This window comes from Panulirus ornatus, chromosome 59 (assembly GCF_036320965.1).
Source record: "Panulirus ornatus isolate Po-2019 chromosome 59, ASM3632096v1, whole genome shotgun sequence".
Classification (NCBI taxonomy): domain Eukaryota; kingdom Metazoa; phylum Arthropoda; class Malacostraca; order Decapoda; family Palinuridae; genus Panulirus; species Panulirus ornatus.
This window is the reverse complement of record NC_092282.1, coordinates 804,299-828,653: the sequence shown is the minus strand read 5'-3', so window position 1 is coordinate 828,653 and position 24,355 is coordinate 804,299. Positions and strand designations below refer to the sequence as shown.

General features: G+C 39.2%; 3 protein-coding genes across 3 annotated transcripts in view; all 3 read right to left on the bottom strand.

Annotated features, from left to right (window-relative positions):
* Positions 1-24,355, bottom strand: part of LOC139767168 (actin-3, muscle-specific-like) — a 208,480-nt gene that overhangs the window by 27,043 nt on the left and 157,082 nt on the right. The gene's annotated exons all lie outside the window — the stretch shown is intronic.
* On the bottom strand, positions 7,296-8,732 carry LOC139767074 (actin-3, muscle-specific-like). The gene has a single exon (XM_071696041.1). The coding sequence runs from the start codon at positions 8,686-8,688 to the stop codon at positions 7,555-7,557; it is 1,134 nt and encodes a 377-aa protein (XP_071552142.1). The 5' UTR covers positions 8,689-8,732; the 3' UTR covers positions 7,296-7,554.
* LOC139767173 (actin-3, muscle-specific-like) lies at positions 16,299-17,756 on the bottom strand. The gene has a single exon (XM_071696206.1). It carries the CDS (start codon positions 17,707-17,709, stop codon positions 16,576-16,578), a length of 1,134 nt encoding a protein of 377 aa, XP_071552307.1. The 5' UTR covers positions 17,710-17,756; the 3' UTR covers positions 16,299-16,575.

Sequence of the window (24,355 nt, the reverse complement as noted above, 5' to 3'; positions counted from 1 at the left end):
CTTGAATTATTGAACAGGTAAAGAACACAGTAAAGGTGTGGATGCTGCAGAACTTATGCATGGGATTGTAACTAAGTTCTCATCCAGATACAGTGTCTGTCTGATGGATATTATATTCATCACATTTCTGGTCATTCTCGGGGATGACTTCCCTTTGTGCGCCACACTAATAAGTTCAGCTTAAAGATTTTTACACGAACGTGAGAATCTGGGTGATAACACTGGTCATCACTGCCTTCACATGCAACTGATGCGGCAACTGAGGCCAGAAATTGAGTATGGCGAATCGGCCCATGAAAACCAATGAAATTTGTCCTTTAATTAGAATCTTGCATGAACGTTTTGTGACCGTCATCACTGAGGCATGTCTGAGGTTTCAGAAAGATGGATCCCAAGAACCCCCAGCGCTCTGAAGGGACACCAGAGGGTTTACCCAAGTCGCGAATTGCTTGAACTGTGTTAAACTTGCTGAAGGGTATGAGATCTGGCTCCATCACTAGACCCCCAAGCTCATGCTGGAATCCAAACGATAGAAGCGCCTGACCTCCCGACCCTCAAGAAGTTTCGAACACAACTCTTGGCCGATATCATGTTTTGAATTTACTGGGAGGTTAAAGAGATATTGCTAACTGTGTACAGGTTTCATAAAACAACGATCGCAGGTGACCATTAAGCTGGTGTAGTTAAGAAATTGTGCAGTGACGTCAAGGAGGAATGGCGGGGAATGTGGACTGAAGGTGAGTCCCTGCACCTCGTTGATATGTAGCCTACCCGGCCTGTACTGCACAAACTGGTACTCAAGTCTTGGGTGTGGTAGAGTCACTCGGTCACCTCCCGTGCGGTCCACGCCTGGCCGAGTGTGGCTGTCGTCTGTGTCGAATTTTAGAGTCCCTTATGTGTGGTCGCTGATTTAAGCATGATGATGAGGAGCTGACAACTACATGGTCGCCTGGTTTTAGTGTTTTCTCGGAAGACCGTCTTTAAGACTAGCGTTATGAATTTGGAGGGAAAATGGATCAGGTGAAGTCAGTGGAGATTACAGTGAACGGAAAATAGTTGTTTGTTTGCCATGTTTTTCATTGCATACCCTGTTTGCTAAGATTTTGTATTGCTTCCCGTATAGATACACAGAACACAAATGGCTGTCTTGGCTAGTGAGAGAGGTAAGCTAATGACAGTGTAAAGAAATGCTTCAGGGTGTATATCGTGGTGAGTTTTGTGTTTGTGATATGCTGAATAATACTTGTTTTGCCAGGATTTTGCGATGGTCTTTACATTCAGAAGTCATTACAAAGTGACGTGTACAAATATAGATGAATGAGGCGTCAGTATATAGTGTCGCAATGATTGAGGCGTCAGTATAAAGTGTCGCAATGATTGGGGCGTCAGTATAAAGTGTCGCAATGATTGAGGCGTCAGTATATAGTGTCGCGTCACTGCATCAAGCATTTTGACTGTTTTCACTTCCTATTTAGTAAATTGTATCAATGAAGTATCGCTGTGAGATAAACCTGAGCACAGTTCATTCTTCACATTCATTTCCAGACCTGTTCAAACAGATATGGAATGACTTAGTTTTCTCGAACTGTTGGATGAATGAAAATAACTGCCAACGTAAATTTTGATTCATCATCTGGCACAAGGAATAAATTTGTAAATTACGCGTTTTCTATAATTTCAGAGAACAGTAGCCTGAAGTTACAGATTCAAGATGCAGTGCTTGTAGTTTCTGTTGTTGTCCTGAGATATTGTTTCACCACTAGAACAATAAGATGTATGATATTGTCATGCTACACACCTCTATGCACAGTCAGTATACAGAGCCACTTACACAAGTGTCGATGTATCCTGAGCCTGAAGTACACTAAGGCTGGAGCCATCTTGTCCTCTCTTATATACAGTCGTTTTACTTCTTCCTTCTTCTAAATAAGGACTGCCGCTGCCAGGTCACTGTCATTCTTCGTCTTTCCCGATGGTTGTCGACACATAAGTAGTTTTGACCTTCTACCGTTTAGTTTGCTCAAGTTTTCACTTGGTGATTCTTATTTTTCTTGACTGACATGACTGATCGATGGCTAACCAATAAACCATGAGTCATCGTAACGTGTTGAGACATCTCAATATTAAGTCAAGGTGCAGCTGACAACGCTGACGGTCACCACTTCCTCGGTGCTTTTAATACTTTAAGATATAAATGACTTGGTCTTGCGTTTGCCGTTTGTACCTAAACTGTAGAATTTCTTTATGATCAAAATTTAGTGTTTGTGCAGATGATATACGTGGTAAACTAACGTGAGGTTCATCCTTGAAATGTTCAGATAACAGCTATAACTTTCTCTTTGGTTATTTATTATGACGAATCAACTTGGATAAATGGTATCCTCAACTTGTACCTAATACAGAAGTGTTGCTGGTCGTCTCCTCACTAAATTATTAATCATAAATGACCCACAGTCGAATCTTTTATGATCTTTCTGCAGCTCTGTCAGTACTGACTTACCATATCTATTGTTGTGTATTTCACAAAGAAAATGAATACCTTTAGTCGAAACATAATTCTGATTGATTTCGTTATTCATGTCTGTACGTTTTCCTTATCACAGTGATAAATTTATTGATTTGGTACGATAAGTTTGTTTATGGCCCACAGCCCACGAAGGACTGGGACTTTGTTTTAATTTTGCTTGAGTCCATGCATGCATGTGTGTGCGTGTGTGTGTGTGTGTGTGTGTGTGTGTGTGTGTGTGTGTGTGTGTGTGTGTGTGTGCATGGTAAGTGTTTTTCATGTTTGATGGAATTTTAGAATAATTCAGCTCTTGGTGTGGAGGTTAAACGTAGAGTAACACGGTCTTAATTTCTCTGCCTCTCATTTGTACAATCTTTCTTCCTTTATCTTCTTAATATCAGTGTCTATATCTTCTCTTCCCTCAGTGTCTCACATTTCATCCTCTGTTCCAACAGAATTGTTTCTTGAGACATTTTCTGACATATAATGTCCATATGTCCCGAATTCATCGGTTCCTCCTCGTTCCAAAGAACTAAGAACAAATTAGTATAAACCTTAGAAATGAGAGGAAGGAACATGAGATTGTAATTACTTATTTTCACGAGACTTCTCATACGGTTCAGCATGAGGCCACTACGCTTTACCCAGAGCACAATTCTCTTGTTTTAAGAAGTATTTTTATCCCACACTGTTGGGTTCTTTCCAGCATCCCTGTACAATATACAGCCTCAAGTAGGGAGACTAAACTGAGCTGGTGACGCATATTCTGCATGTGTGATGGATGCCATCTTGGTAGCTACCAAACCACGACGTTGACAATGAGTACGTTCCCCGACGCTTATATATACAGTGTCAGGAAAGCGCTCGGCACTTCGTATTTTATATATATATATATATATATATATATATATATATATATATATATATATATATATATATATATATATATATATATATATATTTGCTGATAACCACATGAACATGAAACACGATAAGTTCCCTAGGTGCACTTTCGTGTAATGATCATATCGTTAGGGAAGATACAAGAATGATATAGAAGACAGAACAGTCAGTTGATAACAGGGAAGCGACGTAGCTACGACGCTTTTAGTAAACAAGTGTTACGGGATGTTGGTGTTCGGGTTGGTGGTGTTCGGTTCTGGCATCATGCCTGTCATAAGGTTTTAAAATGTGGACAAGAAAGGGAACTGTTGACAAATTTTGCCAACACATAGCTATTCAGTTTGTACAGACCTTCACTGATATTAAAGTTACAATTCTTTGTGTATCTTATAATAGAGGATTGATAATTCTCGTGGTAAAGGAGTTACAATTAATAACTGAATCAGCTTTACTCCAGTCAATACAATGGTCATAATTCTTAACATGATTGAATAACGCGTTTGTTTCTTTTCTTGTTCTTGTACTATATCTATGTTGCGTCTTAGCTACGGCTCTTCACTGTATATCAACTGACTGTTCCACGTCTTCTACCTCATTCTTGTATTTCCCCTGATGATGTGATCATTACACGATAGTGCACTTTAGAACTTGTTTTACTGGTGGTTATCAGCAAATACTAGATCACGCCCACCACTGTGACTTATTACAATATATATATATATATATATATATATATATATATATATATATATATATATATATATATATATATATATATATACATTCATTAAACGACAGCTAGAGAATGAGTGTGAGCGGATGTGGCCTTCGTCTTTTTCCTTGCGCTACCTCGTTGACGCAGGTAGTGGCGATGCTGTTTCCTGAGGTGCGGGGAGTCGCATTAAATGGATGAAGGCAAGCAAGTATGAAAATATACATGTGTCTGTTTTCCTGGCGCTACCTCGCTGAAGAAGGGATTAGCGCCAGGAATGGATGAAGGCAAGCAAGTATGAATATGTACATGTGTATATATGTATATGTGTGTGTATGTGTATGTATATGTATGTATATGTGCGTGTACGGACGTTTATCTATCTATCTATCTATCTATCTATCTATCGATCTATCTATCTATCTATCTATCTATCTATCTATCTATATATATATATTTTTTTTTTTTTTTTCATACTATTCGCTATTTCCCGCGATAGCGAGGTAGCGTTAAGAACAGAGGACTGGGCCTTTGAGGGAATATCCTCACCTGGACCTCTTCTCTGTTCCTTCTTTTGGAAAAAAAAAAGAGAGGGGAGGATTTCCAGCCCCCCGCTCCCTTCCCTTTTAGTCGCCTTCTACGACACGCAGGGAATACGTGGGAAGTATTCTTTCTCCCCTATCCCCAGGGATAATATATATATATATATATATATATATATATATATATATATATATATATATATATATATATATTTTTTTTTTTTTTTTTTTTATACTTTGTCGCTGTCTCCCGCGTTTGCGAGGTAGCGCAAGGAAACAGACGAAAGAAATGGCCCAACCCCCCCCCCCCCCCCCATACACATGTACATACACACGTCCACACACGCAAATATACATACCTACACAGCCTTCCATGGTTTACCCCAGACGCTTCACATGCCTTGCTTCAATCCACTGACAGCACGTCAACCCCGGTATACCACATCGCTCCAATTCACTCTATTCCTTGCTCTCCTTTCACCCTCCTGCATGTTCAGGCCCCGATCACACAAAATCTTTTTCACTCCATCTTTCCACCTCCAATTTGGTCTCCCTCTTCTCCTCGTTCCCTCCACCTCCGACACATATATCCTCTTGGTCAATCTTTCCTCACTCATTCTCTCCATGTGCCCAAACCATTTCAAAACACCCTCTTCTGCTCTCTCAACCACACTCTTTTTATTTCCACACATCTCTCTTACCCTTACGTTACTTACTCGATCAAACCACCTCACACCACACATTGTCCTCAAACATCTCATTTCCAGCACATCCATCCTCCTGCGCACAACTCTATCCATAGCCCACGCCTCGCAACCATACAACATTGTTGGAACCACTATTCCTTCAAACATACCCATTTTTGCTTACCGAGATAATGTTCTCGACTTCCACACATTCTTCAAGGCTCCCAGAATTTTCGCCCCCTCCCCCACCCGATGATCCACTTCCGCTTCCATGGTTCCATCCGCTGCCAGATCCACTCCCAGATATCTAAAACACTTCACTTCCTCCAGTTTTTCTCCATTCAAACTCACCTCCCAATTGACTTGACCCTCAACTCTACTGTACCTAATAACCTTGCTCTTATTCACACATATATATATATATATATATATATATATATATATATATATATATATATATATATATATATATATGTATATATATATATATATATATATATATATATATATATATATATATATATATATATATACATATATATATATATATATATATATATATATATATATATATATATATATATATATATATATATATATATATATATGTGTGTGTGTGTGTGTACATGTATGTGCGTGTATGTATATATGTGTCTATATGAGAGGATGGGTCTTTCTTCATCAACTTCCTAGCGCTAACTCGAGGTAGTGGTCTTGAGAATATAACGTGGTCATGTATCATTTTAGTGAAGAAAATGTCAGCTGAAACTGCATTGAATTGTTGACTGGTCATGTAGGACGGGGGCCGCCGCTCAGGGAAGGAGGACCTCCTGCCTGGCGTGCTCAGGTGATTGTGGCACCATCTTACATCCTCCATGTCACGTTTACTTGTTTAAATGTTTATTTTGATAAGTCAAGCTACCGGGCTAAGCTTGGCTTTTCCTAGTATGCACCAGACACGTGTCCATTTTGTTTTACCTGTTAAAATACGATGTCTCCTTTCATTTTCTAATCATCCAAGGCTTGTCTTTGACGAGGACACTTGTCCGTGGCAAAAGCATCCAAAAAATTCAAAGCCAAGGATGTGTAACAACTTTACAGGAAAGATTTTGAAGCATGGACGATGTTTACAGGAATTTTCAAAAGTTTTTTCCCAGTTCTATTGGGGATTATATTGTCTAATATTATTTAGTATAATTTTTGATTCATCACCTGATTGTTGTTTACACACAAATATAGTACTTGAAGTTCAGCATGTGGCCAGCATGTAATTTTCCATATCCCTGACTACAGTGAACAACTATGAGAGATAAAGAGCTTATCAAATCCACTCATTTAGGCCGTAAACGGCAAGCTACATCCACCAACAGACGAATCTTGAACACCTTCTTGTGGTGTTCAGGACACCACATATCGCTCTCAGTGTGCGTGGCACGTGACCGTGGTTGTTTGTGTGTTTGTGATGTCTGGATACACATGTGTATGGGTCTGTGATCACGTGTGGATACACATGTGTATGGGTCTGTGATCATGTGTGGATGCACGTGTGTATGGGTCTGTGATCATGTTTGGATACACATGTGTATGGGTCTGTGATCATGTGTAAATGCACGTGTGTATCTTGCGCGTCCATTTATGGTATTTCCTGTTTCTAGTAGCGTCATCCATTTTTCGTCATGGTATGATTAATAAAACTGATCAGCATTAAAAGAGAGTGTTGCGCTCACACCAAACATTGTGTTCATCGTCAACTTTTTTTTTTTTTTTACGTGATGTACTACTTCTCTCAAGTGTGTTCTGGAATGCTTAACTTGTAGACACTGATTATGTACAACCGTTGGCCCAACTCCTTCCCTCCATATTCTGCTTGACATGTCGAAATATTCAGCTTCGTGTGGCTTTGTACCAACCTTGTTGAAATCTAATTGAGAAATTAAAACCAAAGCTGTTTTGATAATGATTATTTATTCTTAGTAAATAACTCGTGATAAAAAAAGTTGCAATTTCACAAGTTTTGCAACATTAGATGATGTCCAGGAATGAAGTGAAAATACTGTTTTACAAGTATCTTGATTACCCTTAAACATCTATCATATGTGCATGAATAGTATGTGCACGTAGATGAAACTTGAGTTTGTTATATATGAAATAAAGACGAGTAGAGAAAGCTGTGCAGCACTCCATCCTTGATTAAGGACATACTTCTTAGAAACACTTGCGGTGGACTATGCCGGGGCCGGACTCGTCGTACTCCTCCTTGGTGATCCACATGGTCTGGAAGGTGGACAGAGAGGCCAGGATGGAACCACCGATCCAGACGGAGTACTTACGCTCGGGAGGAGCAATGATCTTGATCTTGATGGTAGCGGGAGCCAGAGCTGTGATTTCCTTTTGCATGCGGTCAGCAATACCAGGGTACATGGTGGTACCACCAGACAAAACGTTGTTGGCGAACAGGTCCTTCCTGATATCAATGTCGCACCTCATGATGGAGTTATAGACGGTCTCATGGATACCAACAGATTCCATACCCAGGAAGGAAGGCTGGAAGAGGGACTCGGGGCAACGGAAACGTTCGTTGCCGATGGTGATGACCTGACCGTCGGGAAGTTCGTAGGACTTCTCAAGGGATGAGGACGCAGCAGCAATGTTCATCTCGTTTTCGAAGTCGAGGGCAACATAACAGAGCTTTTCCTTGATGTCACGAACAATTTCTCGTTCAGCGGTGGTGGTGAAGGAGTAGCCACGCTCAGTCATGATCTTGGTAAGGTAAGCAGTCAGGTCACGGCCAGCCAGGTCAAGACGGAGGATGGCGTGAGGAAGACAATAACCTTCGTAGATGGGGACGGTGTGGGTGACACCATCACCGGTATCGAGCACGATACCTGTGGTACGACCGGAGGCGTAGAGGGACAGCACGGCCTGGATGGCCACGTACATGGCTGGGGTATTGAAAACCTCAAACATGATCTGGGTCATCTTCTCCCGGTTGGCCTTAGGGTTGAGGGGAGCCTCAGTGAGGAGGACAGGGGACTCCTCAGGGGCAATGCGGAGTTCGTTGTAGAAGGAGTGATGCCAGATCTTCTCCATGTCGTCCCAGTTGGTGATGATGCCGTGCTCGATGGGGTACTTGAGAGTCAGGATACCTCGCTTGCTCTGGGCCTCATCACCGACGTAGGCGTCCTTCTGACCCATACCGACCATGACACCCTGGTGACGAGGACGGCCGACGATGGAGGGGAATACGGCGCGGGGAGCGTCATCACCGGCGAAGCCGGCCTTGACCATGCCGGAGCCATTGTCCACAACCAGGGGACTCACGTCTTCGTCGTCACACATGGTGGAGTGGTGTTAGATCTGGAGAAAAAAATTGTGATGAATTACTTTCAGCGGGTACATAATTATGATGATTCTTGTGCTGTTAGTTTATACTGTTCCGTAGATTCTGGGCTGCGCTTCATTTGAGAGTAAGATAATGTGGGTTTTTTGGGACGGGCAGATGTCCTAAGTGCAGCGCTGCTTAGAATTTGCAGGAACTTCAGGATGACCTGGATGACCTGGATGACCTGGATGGGTTTCTGACGTTTAACAGTGATATTTGATATGGAGGTGAGTGGGTTGTTGACTGATTGCATGACTTATGTGTGGACCATGTTAAGTTGCCTGAGGACTGACAGTAATGTATAATGTCCTTTTAAGAAGACAAGGTAAAAAAAACATGGATTTGAATAATTTTAAAGAATATTGCCCAAACGTCCAAACCTGTGGACGTTTGGCTTAGAAAGCAGTAAAGTTTTATAACAGTCGCGTGAGGCTGAAGTAAGTGCCACTTCTTTTCACATGGCTGAAAATCAAAATTGATGGACATTTAGGTTAAAAATGCAACACTTTTTTTTTTTCTGACAGGGAGGCGTTTATGATGACTAACAACCTCATTTTTCTCTAAGCTTGTAAAACGTCTTAGTTGTGGACTAGTCATGTCACTGTCTAGGACAGTAAAGTTGGTATTACAATGAATTGGCAAAGAATGGATCAATAGCATAAACCGCTGTGGGTTTTGTGTTGACGAATATTATTATTTGCTTATACGATATCATATTATCATGATGCTTATACGATATCATATTATCATGATGCTTATACGATATCATATTATCATGATGCTTATAAGATATCATATTATCATGATGCTTATAAGATATCATATTATCATGATGCTTATAAGATATCATATTATCATGATGCTTATAAGATATCATATTATCATGATGCTTATACGATATCATATTATCATGATGCTTATACGATATCATATTATCATGATGCTTATAAGATATCATATTATCATGATGCTTATAAGATATCATATTATCATGATGCTTATAAGATATCATATTATCATGATGCTTATAAGATATCATATTATCATGATGCTTATAAGATATCATATTATCATGATGCTTATAAGATATCATATTATCATGATGCTTATACGATATCATATTATCATGATGCTTATAAGATATCATATTCTGAAAAGTAATTCTTAGGGAGGATCTTGAGGTGTGGCTGTACGTTCACAGCCTGTCATGAGTTAACATCACATGTCCATGAATACTTTCGTTTCAATTATTTACATTTTATTGTTAAGTATTTTGTGTAATAACTAGAAAAAGATAATAGATTACAATCTGATTTACATTCCTGTAAATTTCGTATTGTATATCACTTTGAGAGACAGTAACATGAAACAATGCAGATTTCTAACAAAACTCTCATGGAAATGATTTCCTGTTGGTGTCCAAAGACGGTATTACCGTCACTACTACAGGAAGACGATATTCCATCACATTACTACACACTTCCTCGTTGCACAGTCAGTATACAGAACCACGTACACAAGTGTCGATGTATCCTGAGCCTGAAGTACACTAAGGCTGGAGCCTACATGTACTCTCTTATATACAGTCGTTTTACTATCTTTTTCTAAATAAGGACGCCCGCTGCCAGGTCACTGTTGTCCGTTCTTTCTTATAGTGGTTTTTCTGAGCAGACGAACAAGTTTGAGTTTCTAGTGTTCGGTGTGTGTGTGTGTGTGTGTGTGTGTGTGTGTGTGTGTGTGTGTGTGCCATTCCTTTCTTATTATTCATATGGACTTTTTTGCCACTTTGGCATTTCTGTTTACAACGTAACCCAGTCACATTTAATGGTCGCCGTTTCCTCTTCATTTGTTTCTCAGAGAACACTATAACGATAATGTAATGGAAACGGTCACAAATATCAATTTAGATGTAGCTAACAATATTCAAGCGGTCACAACTTCCGCAGTGTTGTTAATTCTGAGATATAAATGACTTAGAGAAGCGTTTATGATTTGTATCTAAACTGTAAAATCTATTTCATTAGATTACAGTATATTTTCTCCGTGACTTACAGAAGGCATGGAACTTCAGAGTTCTCAGTCAAACATTCGTAACTCTGTCATTCATTTCCCCTGTCGAGCAGGATAGGTCGGCTGGTTGTCAACACGGACAGACTCCAGCGCTAGTCGCGCTCAATTTAAATTTGATTCTGACTCGTTTGCATATAATTTCTCTCCAACTTTTGTACGTCAAAATTTGTGAATAATTTGGTTGAATAATTTTCATTGTACGGATAAAAAATCTTATATATACACAATATCATGTTCACTGTTGTTTTGTTACTAAGAAAATACATATCTCTTGTTAAATCGTTTTTCATGAATTCCATGTTAGTGCTAAAGGCTTTACTTATTGCAATGAGTAGCATATGATTCTTTACAGTATCAGTATATACCATAACCCTGCCCGAAGGGGAGCGGCTCTAAATTATTTTCACTTGTCTGTATGTGTACAGATGCATGCTTATGTATTTTCGTTTATACGTATGCGTGTGAAAGTGATTGGTTCTCAGTGAATGTAGGTTTGCGGCAGGGGTGTGTGATGTCTCCATGGTTGTTTAATTTGTTTATGGATGGGGTTGTTAGGGAGGTGAATGCAAGAGTTTTGGAAAGAGGGGCAAGTATGAAGTCTGTTGGGGATGAGAGAGCTTGGGAAGTGAGTCAGTTGTTGTTCGCTGATGATACAGCGCTGGTGGCTGATTCATGTGAGAAACTGCAGAAGCTGGTGACTGAGTTTGGTAAAGTGTGTGAAAGAAGAAAGTTAAGAGTAAATGTGAATAAGAGCAAGGTTATTAGGTACAGTAGGGTTGAGGGTCAAGTCAATTGGGAGGTGAGTTTGAATGGAGAAAAACTGGAGGAAGTGAAGTGTTTTAGATATCTGGGAGTGGATCTGGCAGCGGATGGAACCATGGAAGCGGAAGTGGATCATAGGGTGGGGGAGGGGGCGAAAATTCTGGGAGCCTTGAAGAATGTGTGGAAGTCGAGAACATTATCTCGGAAAGTAAAAATGGGTATGTTTGAAGGAATAGTGGTTCCAACAATGTTGTATGGTTGCGAGGCGTGGGCTATGGATAGAGTTGTGCGCAGGAGGATGGATGTGCTGGAAATGAGATGTTTGAGGAAAATGTGTGGTGTGAGGTGGTTTGATCGAGTAATGTGAGGGTAAGAGAGATGTGTGGAAATAAAAAGAGTGTGGTTGAGAGAGCAGAAGAGGGTGTTTTGAAATGGTTTGGGCACATGGAGAGAATGAGTGAGGAAAGATTGACCAAGAGGATATATGTGTCGGAGGTGGAGGGAACGAGGAGAAGTGGGAGACCAAATTGGAGGTGGAAAGATGGAGTGAAAAAGATTTTGAGTGATCGGGGCCTGAACATGCAGGAGGGTGAAAGGCGGGCAAGGAATAGAGTGAATTGGATCGATGTGGTATACCGAGGTTGACGTGCTGTCAGTGGATTGAATCAGGGCATGTGAAGCGTCTGGGGTAAACCATGGAAAGTTGTGTGGGGCCTGGATGTGGAAAGGGAGCCGTGGTTTCGGGCATTATTGCATGACAGCTGGAGACTGAGTGTGAACGAATGGGGCCTTTGTTATCTTTTCCTAGCGCTACCTCGCACACATGAGGGGGAGGGGGATGGTATTCCATGTGTGGCGAGGTGGCGATGGGAATGAATAAAGGCAGACAGTGTGAATTGTGTGCATGGGTATATATGTATGTGTCTGTGTGTGTATATATATGTGTACATTGAGATGTATAGGTATGTATATTTGCGTGTGTGGACGTGTGTGTATATACATGTGTATGGGGGTGGGTTGGGCCATTTCTTTCTTCTGTTTCCTTGCGCTACCTCGCAAATGCGGGAGACAGCGACAAAGTAAAATAAATAAATAAATAATATATATATATATATATATATATATATATATATATATATATATATATATATATATATATATATATATATATATATTTGGGAGCTGGGGGCTGGAAATCCTCCCCTCTCGTTTTTTTTTAATTTTCCAAAAGAAGGAACAGAGGGGGCCAGGTGAGGATATTCCGAAAAAGGCCCAGTCCTCTGTTCTTAACGCTACCTCGCTAATGCGGGAAATGGCGAATAGTTTGAAAAAAAAAAAAATATATATATATAATATATATATATATATATATATATATATATATATATATATATATATATATATATATATATATATATATATATAAAATGTGTGTGTGTATTGCTAAGTTTTTAGCCTAGTGGTTCTCTAAATTTACAGTAAAGTGTTTTTATGTACCGTATAGTCAGGGAGTCTCGGTGCCAAATTGGCAAAACGTCAGCTCTAGTCTTACAGAGCAGTGGAGGAAGTGTGTTCAGGAACGAATACCACAGGAAGCTGCATGACGAGTAATATGCACTGACTGCATTGGATACGAGTGAGGGATATGAAATACCCATTTTAGTTATATATATATATATATATATATATATATATATATATATATATATATATATATATATATATATATACATATATATATGTATATATATAACTTGTCCACCACATCGTTTGTGTCCTTGGGTGCGTCGGAGGTTTTATGTGAGCTGTATAAGGCAGCAGTGGACAGGGTGTGTGCTCTGGGGAAAGACCATCGGGTTTATAGCTCATTATCATCTTTATATTTGACCCGCTTCACCTTCACTGCTACTCAGAAATCTGTCTGTTTGTATATGTACGTGAAAGTTGCGACGCTTGTTTGTAGTTTATGACTGTAGAATACAGTAGCTGCTGTTTACCTGTATGCATGTATCGATGTATGATGTATTGCTTCATGTTACTTGATTACTGAGAACTAGTTTGATATTACGTCTTCAGGACACAAGTGTCATATATGATTTCTTATGAAATGGAATATTAGCTGTAACTACACACGGTCGTTGACACTGGTGGAGTAGTTGTACGCTGTAACTACACACGGTCGTTGACACTGGTGCAGTAGTTGTACGCTGTAACTACACACGGTCGTTGACACTGGTGCAGTAGTTGTACGCTGTAACTACACACGGTCGTTGACACTGGTGCAGTAGTTGTACGCTGTAAACTGCAACTTTTCAACAGAGTAATGACCGTCCTGAAATAGGTGTGATGATGTCCGGAACCACTTCCTACGTGTCACATGAACTGCGGAACTTTGCCTTAAAAACACCATCATTACATTTTCTACCTCTTTACTTTTGTTTCTCCTATTTTATCTATCTTTAAGAGAAATATAATGATGTTATTGAAAGGGGCAAAGAAGAGACGAGGTAAAGTACATACGAATTTTGGAGGTGAAAATATTGCCTTTTAAAAAAAGCCAGGTCATTTTATTTACTGGGAAAGACTAGAGAGGATGGAGAGTTTCAATGCTTCGAGATGTAGGGAAAGAAACAGTTATCAAAACCGCCTACTTTACTTGCCAACGGCTGCACAGTAATTATGTGAAGGCAGCAGCTTGTGGAGTCGTGCTTGGTCAAGCTAGTAATGGATGGGAGGGAAGTGTACCAGCATTGCAACGTTGGAAACGTTTATGTCCCATTATTTTTTCTCCGTTAAGAATGTATGATTACCTTTCGCATTAAGAGATACGTGTACGTTTCTTAGGTTATGGTGACTTTTGTTGAGAAGTGAACCATTGTCTCTTGTTTCATTTATTGTTGATTGCTTATATTTTGGCACGTCGTATTTTTAAGTTCAGCATGTGGGCCCAATTCATTGTACCACCGTCATTACTGGAACACCTTTAAAAGTTAAAGACACAAAGTATTGTATTGTATGTCTCACAAAGTACTGTGGTGTATGTCTCACAAAGTACTATAGTGTATGTCTCACAAAGTACTGTAGTGTATGTCTCACAAAGTACTGTATTGTATGTCTCACAAAGTACTATAGTGTATGTCTCACAAAGTACTGTAGTGTATGTCTCACAAAGTACTGTATTGTATGTCTCACAAAGTACTATAGTGTATGTCTCACAAAGTACTGTATTATATGTCTCACAAAGTACTGTACTGTATATCTCAGTCCATGTCAGACGTTAGTTATGACTGTAAAAATGTTCTAACAGTAAAAAAACTAAATGTTTTGTATTGTGAGCTGTTACATTATGTCTGAGTTGTGTTGTGAGTTTAAAGCTAGGGAATAAGGATTGATGTCTCGTGCGTTCCAGCCACAGTTGGGTTGAGACAACTTGTGTTTCCTGTGGTACTTCAGTTGGGTTTGGCCAAATGACAAGATATGTTGATATATCTTTCGTTGGTTTTCTTAAAGTATCATGTATGATATGCTGCCAGCTGGGGAATGGTTGTTTAATGGAACCTTTAACACACGTAAACATTTCTACTGTATGAACAGCCACCTAATGACTGAACAATTTTTTTTCCTCCATATTTTCATTTCTAATACTTGAGGCAAAATTCTAGATGGCTGTCTTTTTGGGCTTTAATCCTGTTAATTACTCGGGTCAGTGAGGTCATCAGACGTCGAGTTATAACAGCCACTCAAGAAACCTTGACCACTTAATTCAGATATTGCAGCTCCGGCCATGCACGCTTCCTGTGCACATATGGCTTATGGTTGGGTAGTTGGCTGGTCGTGAGGACTATCAACAGTTAGTTATTGAGGCCGTCCATGTGCACTGCTCAGTATCATCCGAAAAATCTTGTAAAATTTTCTTCTGTTATTAAGGACCATATATATATATATATATATATATATATATATATATATATATATATATATATATATATATATATATATATATATATTAATAATGCCTTGTGTATTTGACACATGGCCCACTTTTTGATTTGAATATTAAGTGATGATGGTGATCAACAGTAAAAATCTGGATGAAATGAAAGGAGAGAGAGAGAGAGAGAGAGAGAGAGAGAGAGAGAGAGAGAGAGAGAGAGAGAGAGAGAGAGAGAGAGATGGCAGTCGCCTTCTTGGTTGTCAATATAATTAGCTATATTTTTTTAGCAGTGATAATAAGTTGGTTGATAATTACTTGATAGGTTTACATTGCACACCTTATGATGTACATAGAATGTGTGCGTTTCACATTTTGGTAATAAAGAAGTGAATAGTGAAAATTTAGGCATTTTTGACACAAGTAAGAAAAAAAATCATTGCAAATCTTCTTGTTGATTAAAGTGATAATGTTTTTACTTGACGTGTTTCATGAAATACATTGATATGTTTCATTGGCTCAAAATTCTTTGCTTTGCCACAATGGTTTGCTGTTGTGGCAACGAGACTTCAAAATTCCGACAATTGTCAAGTGTTTATTTCTTGATTTGTGTTATGTAAGTTTTAACCATCACTTCCATCCAAATAGTCAGCGTAGATCTTGCAGGTATGCGATGGATTTCTTTTTTATTTTCTTGATAAATTTTGGATAAGTATGTCCTCAGTTTTCACCTTGCAGGTTGAAGTTCTACGTCGAGATTCAAAGATCTTATGACCTTTTAGGATTTTACAGAAAAACAAAATATAAACAAAGCTGTTTTACTAATGACTTTTCATTATTGAGCGAAGGTCTTTCTTGGTGCTGGGCAAGGCAATTTCACATTGTGAAAATGTTAGATATGACGTCTGGGGTCAATCTAATTTTTTTTTTACATAATATATTGTTTCCTTGTTGCTAAATATTTGTTATATGAGCATGAATATTATATGCACATGAATGAAACTTGACATTATAATTTGAGAAATATGGATGAATAAAGAATGCACCTCATAACTCCGTCTTTCATTATAAAGTTAACTTGTTAGAAGCACTTGCGGTGGACGATGCCGGGGCCGGACTCGTCGTACTCCTCCTTGGTGATCCACATGGTCTGGAAGGTGGACAGAGAGGCCAGGATGGAGCCACCGATCCAGACGGAGTACTTACGCTCGGGAGGAGCAATGATCTTGATCTTGATGGTAGCGGGAGCCAGAGCTGTGATTTCCTTCTGCATGCGGTCAGCAATACCAGGGTACATGGTGGTACCACCAGACAAAACGTTGTTGGCGAACAGGTCCTTCCTGATATCAATGTCGCACCTCATGATGGAGTTGTAGACGGTCTCATGGATACCAACAGATTCCATACCCAGGAAGGAAGGCTGGAAGAGGGACTCGGGGCAACGGAAACGTTCGTTGCCGATGGTGATGACCTGACCGTCGGGAAGTTCGTAGGACTTCTCAAGGGATGAGGACGCAGCAGCAATGTTCATCTCATTTTCGAAGTCGAGGGCAACATAACAGAGCTTTTCCTTGATATCACGAACGATTTCTCGTTCAGCGGTGGTGGTGAAGGAGTAGCCACGCTCAGTCATGATCTTGGTAAGGTAAGCAGTCAGGTCACGGCCAGCCAGGTCAAGACGAAGGATGGCGTGAGGAAGACAATAACCTTCGTAGATGGGGACGGTGTGGGTGACACCATCACCGGTATCGAGCACGATACCTGTGGTACGACCGGAGGCGTAGAGGGACAGCACGGCCTGGATGGCCACGTACATGGCTGGGGTATTGAAAACCTCAAACATGATCTGGGTCATCTTCTCACGGTTGGCCTTAGGGTTGAGGGGAGCCTCAGTGAGGAGGACAGGGGACTCCTCAGGGGCAATGCGGAGTTCGTTGTAGAAGGAGTGATGCCAGATCTTCTCCATGTCGTCCCAGTTGGTGATGATGCCGTGCTCGATGGGGTACTTGAGAGTCAGGATACCTCGCTTGCTCTGGGCCTCATCACCGACGTAGGCGTCCTTCTGACCCATACCGACCATGACACCCTGGTGACGAGGACGGCCGACGATGGAGGGGAATACGGCGCGGGGAGCGTCATCACCGGCGAAGCCGGCCTTGACCATGCCGGAGCCATTGTCCACAACCAGGGGACTCACGTCTTCGTCGTCGCACATGGTGGAGTGGTGTCTGATCTGGAGAGAAATAATATATATGGGTTACATTCATCAGGCACAGAATTGAGATGATTCTTGTATGACTAACCTTTTTTACAAAATATTTTTCTTGCATATATTTTGCTTCAGCTTGTATGTAGCTCCCGTATCATTATTTTCCAGAATAAGAAACAAGAAAAGCGCAGGTGAGGATTTTTCCTCTTCAGGTACGGTTGTTTGTTGTTGGCGCTTTCTCGTTTTGGCGGGAAAAGTCGAATAGGGGTTGTATCGTCGCGTGTTCTGTCGTATCAGATAATTCATACTGAAGGAGTCCACATTTAAGCATGTATTTTACGTTGTGCAGTTGGAAGTACAGTGGGTCTTAGAGTACTAACATGAGAACATTTTCAAGTAAGAGGTCCTGCAAGTGGTTACATTGCGAACGAGAAATTCCTTTAGAACTAAGCAGAATCACTGTCAGTAGACAGAAGGTAGTACACCTTTGTCGAGGACGTTTCTGCCTGAAAGGAGTGTGACGTAGCCTCAATGCTACAGAAGCCGTAAGAGTTGTTCTGGTGTTATATAATCAACTATACACATTGGTTATGAACAACAGCAGGCTTAGTGAAAAGAATGATAAAGTTCCATTTGCCACAAACAGTGGTGAGTTTTGTGTGGACGAGCAACTTGATACATATACGATACAATGTGCTAAAAAACGACAGTTGGGCAGCATCGTACATGAGGCTGTACACTGAACTGCTTCCGAGTTAACTTGTTTACAAGGAACGCTTCAGTAATCTGTAATTGCTACAGTCTTGCGACGTCAAACACGTTTAACTTTACGCCCCAATAATTTTAGTTTATTCTCGCAGAGTGGAGCAACTGCTAAATAATTCTGATCATAGGATCAATATCTTTATTGACAGTTTTTGTAGAAGTGTTGAAACCGTTAACTGGGGAATGATATTTGTATGGAATTTTCTAATAAATGATAATTGCTACTATCGTAAAAATCGTATTGCTATCATTGTGCACCATTATCAATATTGTTTCTTTAATCACGTAGATTATAGGTCTAAGACGTAAAACTTGCACGTAAAGTAGTTCCAGTTGTTGTCTTGAGACAATGTTTCCGTCTTCACCCGAACTAATTATGTTGTATATGGCAGTATTACACACCTCCTCTATGCACCGTCAGTATACAGAGCCACTTACACAAGTGTCGATGTATCCTGAGCCTGAAGTACACTAAGGCTAGAGCCTACATGTACTCTCTTATATACAGTCGTTTTACTTCCTCCTTCTAAATAAGGACAGCCGCTGCCTCACTCCTGTATCTCTTATAGTGGTTTTTCATTGCAAGTGTGACCTTCTCCTATTCAGAATCGGTACCGCTTTCCTCATAATATTCTATTTTTTAGTAACCTGAATAATATCGTTCTTCCTCCAGTCTAGAAATGTTTTCTAAAAGTTGATTTTTGTAGACATGATTTTCGAAGGAAAGTGTAGCACTGATACAACGTAAGTCATATCAATCCACAGTCAATGTTCAGGTGACAACACCCAGGCGGTCACCACGTCCACAGTGCCCTTCATTCTTTGAGATATAAATGGCTTGGAGTTGTGTTTACAGTTTATTCCTAAACTGTAAGATTATATTCTTGTGTAGTCATTTTTGTTTTTGTTATAAATGGTATACAAACGATATCAAGAAAAAAAATTATCAACATAATACCCTGATAATAATCAAAGTTTCTCTTTCTTTTACTAAATATGACAATTTGTTTAGACGGGCAGAATTACTGTTTCGAACATGTGTCGTTTCATCGCTTGGCTTAATATAAAATCGTTGTCTGCAGACAGTTGCTTACCAACTTTTGAACTTGAAATTATTGAGCAGCATAACCTAGATGTATGACATTCTTCCTGTGGGTAGAATATCTTCAAACTGGTCTGTCAAATATCTTCACCGTGGTGTTTCCCTTGAAGGACACCCATACTTTTAATCAAAACGTAATAATATTGAACTGCATAAAAACATCTAAAGGTATTACATACTATAATCAGAAACAGTTCTGTCATTGTATTAACACTCAGCTTAATGGAAGGCGAGTCAATAGTATTTGCAGTTGATCAATTTCTTTACCAATTGTCCGGTACGAGAAGGGCAGGTCTATACTTGTGAGACTTGAACTTTTCCTGCGGTCATACATCGTTTTAAAGTACGTTGTTCACCTCATTTACAAATTTCGTGATTCATTTCAGTTCATCTGCTATTATTCCGCTGTGGTTGTATATATTGTATATATACGTATTAGTGTGTGAATATATTGTATGTATAAGTATTAGTGTGTGTGTGTGTGTGTGTGTGTGTGTGTGTGTGTGCTGTGGTTGTACGCGTCTTTACGTTAGTATGGAAGGGTTTATTACTTGTGTGTTATTACCTTTTTGCTTGTATTGAGTGGTAGTCCTTGACTCGTGGCGCTTCATTTCCATTCCTCACATTTCTGTCAAATCAGTTTATCTTATTCTATAACTTCCGGATGTGAGTCCCTCCCTTCCCGAGCATTTACCTTGCTACCACTCTGGGTCTAGCGTCACCAACTACAAATTTCTTTGTGTACATATATCGTGTGTCGACTGTTTTAGTGGTAAAGCGTTCGTTGCTCACTCCTCATTTGAAAAGAAAGTATTTTCTGAGGTGTTTTCTTACCCCAGCTGATTAGTTTCTCCGGTTCCTTCTAATTGATCATTTCCTTCAAGTGTCAGAGAGTTGACCACTCTGCCGCCCCACATATAATCCATTCATGAACCTAAAAGATATCATCAAGTCTTCACTTGACTTTCCATCATCTGCCGTCCTCTCCCGGTAGATGCTTACCTCTGATATATCCACTTGTATCTCAGAGTAGATGGACTACACTCGGGATGTATATTATAATTAGGGTTTACCAGTTGTGCTGAATATTTTAGCCTTGTGCTAAACCCCACGTCCTTTGTATTTTTTTAGTGTCAAGTTCGTGAGCAAGTCTATCCTAGGTCAATATGGCAGGTTGATTTCTTGTTTTTAGTAACACCAAATTGGTGGTTATATTCTGGTCTTCTCTCATAATTCTCCCTATGAAACTTGTACATTTGTCAAGGTCGAAATTTCATCAGGCATGTTTCTGAACACAGATGGAGCATCAGGTATGCTTCTGAACACAGATGGAGCATCAGGCATGTTTCTGAACACAGATGGAGCATCAGGTATGCTTCTGAACACAGATGGAGCATCAGGCATGTTTCTGAACACAGATGGAGCATCAGGTATGCTTCTGAACACAGATGGAGCATCAGGTATGTTTCTGAACTCAGATGGAGCATCAGGTATGCTTCTGAACACAGATGGAGTATCAGGTATGTTTCTGCACTCAGATGGAACATCCAATTCATGTCTTCGTGAGCGATGTCGTTTCTCTGATACCATTTCAAAATGTACCCGTTTGGTCAGTATACATCATCGTATCACAGTTCATACCAGGTGTTGAGTGAACACGATTTTTGTTTACCTTGGAAGTGATTTCATCATAGTTTTCTTCAATGGAAATGTTCTTCATGTAATGAAAAATTAGGTGACTTCTTTGTAAGAATTATGATAACGTGTATATTTGTGAGACTGGTAAGCCTTTAGAGAAGATGAGATAACATATATGATATGTAAAGATGATGACTAAAGAACACTTTTTGAATAGGCAGAAAATTATTCCCGTTCAGTACACTGGGAACATCAAACACTTGGAGGCACTTATTGTTATTCACTTCCAGATCGCTTTATTGTCAAATGCTGTCCTGTCAGAGTTACCAGTGCTATGAACCTAAGCGATGATATGTATGAATTAGATAAGTTGATTAAATGTTTAGTAAATGATGGTAGAATGTAAGGCTTCAAAATGTAAGCATTAGTAGACATGACATTCTTAACCTTTGCTCGGTTGGAAGGTTGGGTTATCTACTTCAGTATACCTGTATACTTGGCTGGTGTTTCATCAACTACGTGTCACACCTACTTTAGATATTGTCTACTTGATCCCCGAGTAAGTTGATTAAATCCTTTTCGCATTTTGCTACTCTTGTGACCTTGGCGTCATCCGCAAACAGTTCGAGGTAGGAGTCCAGGTCTGTGTGTGTGTGTGTGTGTGTGTGTGTGTGTGTGTGTGTGTGTGTGTGCAAAAGTGATTACTGTTTGTCTATTACAGGGATGCAGTTTTACATTTGTGTTGCTGATATCTTTACTTTGTATCATGTCTTAACCTTCTGTATAAACACATCGACCAGCCCATCTTACGCCTGATACCCATTCTTTGACAAAACTTAAAGGGGAAGGTGAACGGCTAGGTTGCCTGTGAGCCCGCTACCTTGTCCGGGAAGGGAACCTGGGCGACTTTGATGGGTAGTTCGCAACGTTACCGCTGCAATGTAGTGTCGTTGTACGTTCCTATTTATGCAGCACAGGAAGAGAGTTTTACTGTCGTGGGTCCTACTTTTGTGTTTAGATGCATGTATTTGTTAGCGTCTGTGTATGACTATGTATATGTCTGTCTATGTCACTTGAGCTTACTTTTAAGAAACTTTCTCCCCTTAACACTGTTATCTATTTTCACAAGAGTGTGTTTACGTAAACAATAATCATAGAAAAGAAGAGAGAGAAAAAGAACGATGTTTATACCGAGTGAAAATTTGGCACTCATAATGTTTTACGAGAATTAAGTTTATAATGACATTTTCCTGCGAGTATCATCAGAATCATTACGTGTATCAACTATCAGGTAATCATAGATATATAAGTAAAAGGATTGAGTGACGTATTGTATGTCAGTCTGGGATAGACGTAGATATGTATCTTATTTGTTTAATAGAATATCATATTTACTTCAAGCCTACAGTAATGATATTGTGCGTAGTTAAATTCAATGATGATGTCAGATAATCTTCTGTCGTTAACCTGCAGGAGATTGTTTAAATACTTTTGTAGATTATAGGCTACATCTGAGTCTATTATATATATATATATATATATATATATATATATATATATATATATATATATATATATATATATATATATATTCCTATGAGTCCACGGGGAAAGTGAAACACGATAAGTTCTCAAGTGCACTTTCATGTAAAGATCACGTCATCAGGGGAGACACGAGAGAAATATAACAGTCAGTTGATATACACCGAAGAGACGTAGCTAGGACGCCATTTGGTAAACATGTTATTGTCCAAGACAGACAACGAGCGTATGATAAACTTATTATGTGGACAAGAAGGTAAACTGTTTACAAATTTTATCAACAATAAAGTTATCCAATTTGTATAGACTTTCATTAATATTAAGGTTATAATTCTCTGTGTATTTAATAATAGAAGATTCAACGATATTTCTCGTGGTGCTGGAGTTAGAGTTGATAACCGAGATGGCATTGCTCCAGTCAATACAATGATCTTAGTTTTTAACGTGATTAAACAAGGCATTTTATTCTTGTCCCGTTCTTATCCTATATTTATGTTGATTAATTCTAAGAGATAGGTCCTTACCAGTCTGCCCAACATAAAACTTATCACAATTTCTACATGGCACTTTATGAATGCACCCAGGAGAATTTTCTGGTGAGTTCCTGATTAAGGTAATCTTTATAGTATTATTGTTGCTGAAGGCAACATTTACATTAAAGGATTTAAGCAACATGGGAAGTAAAGTAAAATTATTATTAAAAGGGAAACTAAAAGATTCTTTGTGTCAATGGGAGGTTTGTGCTCAACTCTATACAATGATTTCGTTGCTAACTGAAGGGATTTATCAATGAAAGATCTAGGGTACTTTAACTTAGATCCAATAGAATGTATCTTCTCAAACTCATCGTCAATAAACTCTGGACTGCAAATACGTAATGCCTTAAGGAACATAGATTGAAATGATGATAATTTAACTCAGTCATGTTGACATGAGTAATAATGGATATATGAGCATACATTGGTGGGTTTTCTGATATGGTAAACTTAAACTTGTTTCCTTGTCTATGGATCATTCAATCTAAAAATGCTAACATACCATTATTTTCATTTTCTACAGTAAATTTGATGGAAGGTAGTAAGTTGTTAAGTAAGGGGAGAAATGTTTGTAAATTTTCATTTGTTGTCCAAACATAAAGAACATCATCTACATACCTAAACCATATTGCATTAGAAGGTAAGATATCCTTTAGTAATTTTGTTTCAAAAATTCCATATACAGATTACTTAGTACAGGTGAAAGAGGGTTGGTTACCCATTGCCATACTAAATTTTTGAGTATATTAATCTCCAATGAATTGAAATATACAGTCTTTCATACACAATTTTATTAGTTCAATGAAAACAGACTTTGAAACAGGTAAATTTTCATTTCTTCCTTTACTTAATGATTTAGTACCTTCCATCAAATTTACTGTAGAAAATGAAAATAGTGGTATGTTTCCATTTTTAGCCTGCATGATCCATAAGTAAGGAAACAAGTTTAAGTTTAGCATATACAGAAAACCTACCAATGTATGCTCATATATCCATTATTACTCATCTCAACATGACTGAGTTAAATTATCATCATTTCAATCTATGTTCCCTAGGGCATTACGTATTT